The following is an 8,462-nucleotide window of genomic DNA, read 5'->3' as shown; positions in this document are numbered from 1 at the left end:
TCTTGGCAACAACCAAAAGGAGGGTGTCGATTATTCAGAAACCTTCGCCCATGTGGTCAAGATGACTACCATTCGAACCACACTCAAGGTTGCTGCTGCTCGAAATTGGTCCTTACATCAAATGGATGTACATAACGCATTCTTACATGGCGATTTGAATGAGGAAATTTATATGAAACTGCCTCCGGGTTTTCATCCTGAGAATGGTGAACGCAACCTTGTTTGTCGCCTTCGGGAATCTCTTTATGGCCTTCGACAGGCGCCTCGATGCTGGTTCGAGAAACTGCAGACATCATTACTTCGGTATGGTTTCAAACAATCTTATCGAGATTACTCGTTATTCACATTACAACGAGGTGCTATTCAGCTTTACGTTTTGGTTTATGTGGATGACTTAGTCATTACGGGAAGCTGCTTAGAAACAATTTCAAAGTTCAAAGAGTATTTGAGTACTTGTTTTCACATGAAAGATCTCGGGGCTCTCAAATATTTTTTGGGTATAGAGGTCACAAGGAGAACCGATGGGATTTTCCTCAACCAAAGGAAATATGCACTCGATATTCTCCAAGAAACTGGTCTTCTCAACTGTCAACCTGAAACGTTCCCCATGGAACAGCAACACAGTCTTGGTCGCGTCAACAGCCCTCTGTTAGCTGAACCCGCGCGGTATCGCCGCCTGGTTGGACGCCTGATCTACCTTCTTGCCACAAGACCGGATCTGACGTACTCAGTTCACATCCTGTCTCAGTTTATGCAACGACCAACACATGCTCATTGGGATGCTGCTCTTCGCGTGGTATGCTACCTACAGGGTTCCCATGGCCAAGGTATTCTTTTAAGTTCAGATAATGACCTGCAGCTCACTGGTTGGTGTGATGCAGACTGGGCGGGTTGTCCAGTTAATCGCCGCTCACTCACTGGCTGGTTTGTCTCCCTTGGCAACTCGCCCTTATCTTGGAGATCAAAGAAACAGAATGTTGTCTCCATGTCCTCGGCGGAAGCAGAGTATCGCAATATGTCTTTAACACTTCGTGAGCTCAAATGGTTAAAAGGTTTGTTAGAATATTTAGGCGTCCAGCAAGCCCAACCGATTGATCTGTATTGCGACAGTCAAGCAGCGATTCATATAGCTGCAAATCCAGTCTTCCATGAGCGTACGAAGCATGTCGAACTCGATTGTCACAGCGTGCGTGACACAGCTAAAGCTCGACTCATTCGACTTCGTTTTGTTTGTTCAGCGTCTCAGCTTGCGGATGTTTTCACCAAAGCCTTAGGACGTCGGGATTTCGAAGGTCTCATTGGCAAGTTGGGCCTTCACGATCCTCAGTCTCCAACTTGAGAGAGAGTATTAGAATGAATACAACCTCGCTATATAAGGAAATGCTATCTATTCATTTATGATCATATAGATGTACATATCTCTAATTGATATCGTTATTGTAATTAGGCATTTAAGTCTATAGCTTCTTCACCAAGTCTAGGTCTGTATATATCTTTGCCTTTGTGGCTTGTTAATAACACAAGAAAACATTCAGTCTCTATCTGTTCAAGGATGATTCTTCGTTCTTGAGCTTTACCACAAGCTATATATTTTTTTTTTTCACAAGCTACTTTTCTTGATTTGTTTTCATATATCTCCCTCTCCTCTATTTTAACTCTTGCATCATATAGAAAAACAAATTAATCAAACGACTCCCATGTTAGAAACCTTAGTGTATATTGTTTTCGAATCTCAGCGTTACAAATATGCTGAGTTTAAGTCATTAATTAGTGACATACATACTATGATTCCACTTTTTGACAGATGTGTGATACTTCTTTATTAAAACTCAATATCAACACATGTCATATATGATCAGCTTATAATTAATGTACAAGAAGCTGTTAATGACTCTCAGTACATTGATTTGTATCGTACTGTATTTAAGCTTTAAATAGTTCTCCGTTGCGATATATATAATACAAATTTTAATAAAAAGAAAGAAAACTCTCCAAGTACCTAAATATATATGTAAACTGATTTTCGTGAGAAAAGTGTCCTTGTATTTCTAACATTTAGAGAGAGGTGTTGTACAAATCAGGGATGGACCGTGGTAAGTTCTTGCATCACTGGGCTAGCTCAACTTGCGGCCTCCATACCCAAATGAGGAAAAAGGTGATTGTACTCTTTTCAACTCGTCAAATTATTAAATTTTTAGAATTAACTCATCCATATATGATGATCCTTTAGGAAATTTTTAATTGTAGACTATATAACTTAGTGAAAGAAGCCACATAAACTCTATTTCTATCAAATTATATGCAAGCTATACAAATATCAGAGCTCATTCTACGAATGACCACTAAAATTTTAAATGTAAGGCCACTAATAATAGTTCATCTCTATTTGGATTACGACATGTGCTAAAGTAGATGAGTTGTCTCTTTGCCGCATTCCAAAACTATACTTACCCAACTTCTTATCAAATCGATTTGGTATGTGATAATGGGAAACAGAACCTCAAGTTGTCCTATAAGAACTAAGTAGCGCATGCCCTTATATCGTGAATTTCCTACCTATTTCCTATTAAACTACTTTGGTTTCATAATTTTCCTAATTCATGTCAAAACATCTTTAGATTGAATTTATCTAGTTTTTGCATCCGATACCTAAGATTAGCAGATTTCAACCTATATAACAAATTAAGAATATTTTAAATGCAAAATAAATAATTCACTAACAGCTAAATGTCATTGACTCTAGCTTGGTTTCATGATTTTGATGGTTTCGTACTTCAATTTATAACAAGTGGCGCAGTAGGATCGGATGACATGGAAAATGCAAGCGCTGAGTCACCGCACTCACTATCTATGTTGTAAGTTGTAACAAGGAATCAAATTCCAATATCATTTTTTCTTCCTCTTTCATAATTAAGTCGATGTCTAGATTCGTTTCAGCCTCAAATCAGACACTTTAATTCTTCATTTCATTCTTTATATTTTTCTCTTGAGTAAAAGTAGACAAGTAGTGATGTACGGTATACACTACGTACGTACGTGAAGAAGCTTTGTGATGTTTCGGAAGTCAGTGTGCATACAGAAAATGAACATCACTATATATGATCGTGGAAAAAAAAAAGAAAAACTGACTTAATTGGCCTAAGAATTGCATGTATATACGAGAACAAAATTGCTTACAAGTTAAACGAGCATGCATCATCTTCTAATAGATCCAGTGTCTACTTCCTCAAAAGAAAGATATGTCCTTGAAAGAACTTGTCACTAACAGTCCACGAAAAAAAAAAAAAAAACTACGGACATAGATCCTTGATGTTTGAACTCACTGCACAAACCAAACATAAGAGATTTTAAAGCAATATAATTAATAACTATCTCATCAGTAAAGCAAGAAAGATGCATGAATTATTCATATTTAACAGCAAAGTAGTATCAACCAAGGACTACGTGAAAACTGAAAACCATACGTAAAATCTAAGATCCATTGTCGTGAAGCTTGTTTCAACCTAAAGCGTGACTTATGTAGTCTATAAACAATAAACTCGTTTTTTTGTGTGTAGAAAATCGAAGATATATCCGTGAGCATTTATATTTTGCAAGAAAGCATTGGTAACATCCATTAGTATCTCTTTTTCATAGCAGCCGTTAGTTTCTAACAACATGTAAAAGATATACATCAACTGTTTGCTGTAGAATTCTCTATAATGATAAATTGGGTAGAATAAGTGCTTTACTGCCACAACATTATGTAAATATTTAAGCAAATAGTACTTTCGTTGCTTTTGCTTTACTCTACAAGCGATTTGCCATAAGGAAAAAAAAACAAAAAGAAAAAAAAGATAAAAAGATAAAATTTCACTGGAGTAAGAAAAGTGTGGTATCATTAAAAGACCTTAATCCATTTATATTTTAATAAATATACATATGTTATAGTTGACTTAAAGTTATGTATGTTAATATATACTGTAATGGGGGTCATACTTGAGTGAGTAGAGACATGGCATGGATCAGAGGTTCCCACACGGTATAATAATATACTAGATAGAGATAAGATATTCCTCATTTTTATTAGTATCGAGTTGTGAAGCTTAGGGAAGGATGTCTTATGGTTTGTTATATATTATTATCCATTACAGAATTAATAAAAATATAAAATCCTAACTTGATCTAGTTTTTGTGCACGTATTAATGTTATATAGACTATCGTATAGGTCGTAAACTTCTCATCAACATCATCAACGACATTTGATGCTTCTATTGAAACATTATGCCAAGATTTCCATCATTGGGCAATGTTTAAAAACATTCGATTCTTTCAGGGCCGTCTGGCGTATTTAAATGCCCTACGCAAACGAAGAAAAAAGAAAAATGCCCTTTTTATTTTTAATATAAAATAAAATAAATTTTCATATACTAATTTCCCTATTAGTATATATAACTGTTTTTTTAATCTCAAACAAGACAAATCTTGCTACATCCCTTTAGAATTTAATATTCGTATCTATTTATTCAGTTCACCTATATAAAAATAATAATACAACTTGCGGTTAATTTCTACAACTGAAAAAGGTGCATATTGTATATATAAAGATATAAAGAGAATATACATTTTACCAAAAAAAAAGAGAATATACATCTGTAGCCTAGTGGGGAATTATCTCTAGTAGACTGTTTGATAAAGTATTATTGGAAGCATATTTTAAAAGTGAGGAAGAAAATTGAAGGGCCCAAGGAAAAAGAAAAGAAAAAAAAAACTTATAATGTGAATTTTTGTGAGTCATAATGTGCTGTCGATTATCCCATCATAATCTGTAGAGTGGAGAGAAGGCTAAAGCAAGACACAAAGATGTTCATGCACCTTTTGCAGCAAAGTTTAGGTACCTCAAAAGGGTAAATAAAGCATATTGAGACAACAAACAAAAACACAGTTTTAAATTTGTATCTTGAGGTCAAGAGTCTCAAGACTAGTTTGGATCCACTAATCAGTATGCAAAACAATGTGAAACTTAGGAATGGATTAAGACATCCATTAGAGATCAGATTAGTGTAGTTTTGAAGACACATGACAGCACATTATAAGGCTGTTAACTAAAGTATTATATTTTATAACTAACCATTGTTAGCATTTTCTTATAGGCCTCACATTTCTTAATAAAGAAGAGTGGATTTTATTGAAAGTAGAGCTTCTTGTTTTTTGTTTTTTAATAATAATAAGCTAATTATATACATAGAGTTACTAATCAAAGTAACATAAAGTTACTTGTAACATGTGTAGCTTTGTTGTGTACTGTTAAAGCTGTTGATGGACCGGTTCTTTTACCGGTTTTGAAATCCGTGAATCTTTTGAACTCTCTTTTTGTTGGTGAATCGAATCTTTTGAACTCTTACTGGTTGAAAAATAAATTTAACTAATAAAATTACAAGTCCAAAACATAAAATTAAAAAGTGAAAATTCCACACAAATGATAATTCCCAAAAATCGCAAAAAAAAATGTACAAACAAAAAGTTAATAAGAAAAAGAAAACACTTAAAAATCAGACATCTCTGTTTCAGACTGACTCTTTTAAGTTAGTCATAGCGAGCCTAAGTCCTTGTCCTTGAGAGCGGTCCGCTCGTAACCTCTATATAAATCAAAAGCTTTAACCAAACCGGTACGGTCATTACATAGAACAGCCACCAGTAACCGGTAGGGGCATTGTAGCTTTGATACCATCCAAAATAGTTTTAGAGTTGCCTCCACATTTCATTGTCTGCTCCAAGATATTCACTAGCTGCATGAATATCTCCATCCTCGTCACGTCTCTAGTTGCCTACGATACAATATCAACCCGGTTACAGTTTAGATAAGACACATACTAGCACAATATCTCATGTTTCCAAGTTAAACAAACTTGTAACTTATATATACTATATACCTCAACGGTGAAGCGAGCCCAAATCTTGTCTATTCGAGTTTCGATGACACCCTTCAAGATCGTCAACCCTAAGCTTCTGATCCAATCAGCTATTTCTAGAAAGAATCCTCGCTGTTCGCATAACATCTGTCACGAAAAAAAGATTTGATGAAAACAAAGCCGAGACCATGAATTGTTTCTTTTAAAACATTTAGGCAGTAATGTTACCTCAACTTGGAAAATGCGAGGTGGGTTTATATCCTCTACGACGATTGGACACACCATAGACTTTGACCCGACTTCAAAAGCCCATGTTGCTCCTCCACCTTCCTCTTTCATAATCTTGTAACAGCACAAAAAAATGTAAGAACATACACTGATACACAAGACTTGTAATAGAGAAACCAAAATTCTGACTATTCGTTTTACATTAGATTCCCCGGTATGTTTCAGCTTATCAGCATGCTTCGAGACGTTTTGCAAGAAGAGCATGTGCTTTATTGTACGTTCGAGGAGTGCATCAATGCTACACTGTTAATCAAGAACCACATTTACCTATTTGTTAGTAACAATCTTTATAATGGATTGTTTAGTTTGCTGAGAATACTGATAACTTTTCACTTACTTTTGCACCGTTTGGTATGATTTCACGCAACTCCTTGACACGATCTTGAATCATCTGGCGATCTTTAGGCCTTGGTCTTGGATTCTCTCCTGGTTTAAGCCTTTTACGGTTATTAGTTGGTTTTGCAGTTTCGTTCTTATTCACCATCCTTGGACTGTCCTCACGCTTCAAGCTGTGTGCTTGTTCAACCCAAGAACTGATCTGAGACCCGTACACCGATGATGGCCCCGGTGGTTGCACGTGTTTCTTTTCAAATAACTGGCTACCTTGAGGGCTACTGTGAGATGGAGTGGTAACCGAAGAATTACTAACTTTAGTCAAAGTGGTTTTGCAGGACTCAGATGTTTCATCCGAGATCTGCTTTGTGGAGGAGCAAGCACCTGAGACCACAGCATCTAACAGATGATCTGTTCCTGAAAGTTCATAACCCGAAGAGCCAAACTCAGGATCCATTTCTTGAATGATCCTAAAGTCAGATAACTCCCTAGTGAGTACTTCAGTTCTCATCTGTGAAACTCCCCAACTGTTGTCACAACCTTTGTTCTTATCATCAAAACCCAACATATCGAACAAGTCATCGCTTCCAAGGGAGCGTTTGGAACTGATGTCGTCACATTGGAGTTGTTGCCCTGCTGCATCCACATTAGACATACAAGAGAAGTTTTGATTCAGCCATGCATCTGGATTTGTTGAAGGTACTGCAACTTCCGCAGGTGTTAGATAACCCATTGTATTTTGCCATCCTCCTTCATTTCTATCTCTCAGATTTGCTTGCTTGATCTGTTCATCCACGAAATTAGAGGGAGCTTCTTCAACCATTTGATGATCTGATGATCCAGTGGAGTTGAAGTGTGGCTTGCTAGTTTCAGCTACGAAAGCTGAAGATTGGAGGATCTTGTGTCCTTGAGAAGGTATTATCCGGGACACTGGCACTCCAATAAAATCAGCAGCAGGTTCATAAGTTCTGTAGTTTTCAGATAAGAGAGCTCCGGGAACACATCCTAGTCGCAAGATAAGACCCTTCACATCATTCACAAACCCCAAGTTCTCCATAATCTGAACACAAAACCGTTTAGTTAAGAACAAGAATCCCCCTTTACATAACAATGTAACTTGTAACTAACTTAAATAGCCAAAACTTACAGGCAGAGAGGAACCGAGTTGAACAACACCGTGAGGAACAACTGGAAAAACTGCAACAGTCTGAGATCGAACGAGTCAAACTTCTGATTAGCTTGAAAATGTATATATACTCAAGTATCCAAATTAGGAAGAAATTGTCACACCTGAATACCAGCAGAGAATTGGAGAAGCATCTCATTAATAACCTCAGGTGGATGAACATCGCGGTTGAAACTGTTTGCTAGAATCCATTGATGATGTCCAGTAAATGCAGCTCGGCCAACTAACCTGAAAATGCAGTTCGTGTGAGCTACTCAGATAATCAAATTCATAAAAACTTCATAAACATAATAGACGGGCAGTACAAGAATACATACCCTTCGCCTACCAAAATAATTCGATTGTTTAACATCATTCTATTTGTAAGCAATTGAACTTTATCATTCCCTTGTGCATCAATACCAAGTCCAGAAACTCTTCGCGGATGTGAGCTTGATGCGGTATCATTATAGCATTCCTCCCAAATCAACAAGCTGCACAAAAAGAAACAAATCGAAAAGTATATGATTAAATGGAATATAAAGAATATACACACGACAAAAAAGATGTAACAATGGTTAAGTTAGAATACAAGAAAAAGATTTTGAGCTAAACAAAGACAAAACGAACAAAGACAAGAAAATAAAAATGAAATGACAAGAGAGTTAAGAACTTGAGACAATTCATAAAACACATAACCAAATGAAAAGGATATGGTTTTTGGTCGACAAAACAACAACAACAAATCGAAAGATTCTTTGAGACAAACAAGATCAAACCAAAC

General features: G+C 36.3%; 1 protein-coding gene across 1 annotated transcript in view; it reads right to left on the bottom strand.

The window, feature by feature from the left end:
• LOC104752623 (transcription factor LHW) overlaps window positions 5,464-8,462 on the bottom strand; it is a gene marked incomplete in the record, with an annotated part of 3,190 nt that continues 191 nt past the window's right edge. The window contains 8 exon segments of the mRNA XM_010474814.1: window positions 5,464-5,808; window positions 5,914-6,039; window positions 6,121-6,234; window positions 6,322-6,423; window positions 6,518-7,573; window positions 7,661-7,720; window positions 7,804-7,927; window positions 8,017-8,172. Of these exon segments, the coding sequence (XP_010473116.1) occupies window positions 5,659-5,808; window positions 5,914-6,039; window positions 6,121-6,234; window positions 6,322-6,423; window positions 6,518-7,573; window positions 7,661-7,720; window positions 7,804-7,927; window positions 8,017-8,172 (1,888 nt within the window).

The sequence above is a fragment of the Camelina sativa genome, chromosome 16, assembly GCF_000633955.1.
Source record: "Camelina sativa cultivar DH55 chromosome 16, Cs, whole genome shotgun sequence".
NCBI classification, from domain to species: Eukaryota; Viridiplantae; Streptophyta; class Magnoliopsida; order Brassicales; family Brassicaceae; genus Camelina; species Camelina sativa.
Note: the sequence above shows the minus strand (reverse complement) of the source record. Positions and strands in the feature narration are given on the sequence as shown.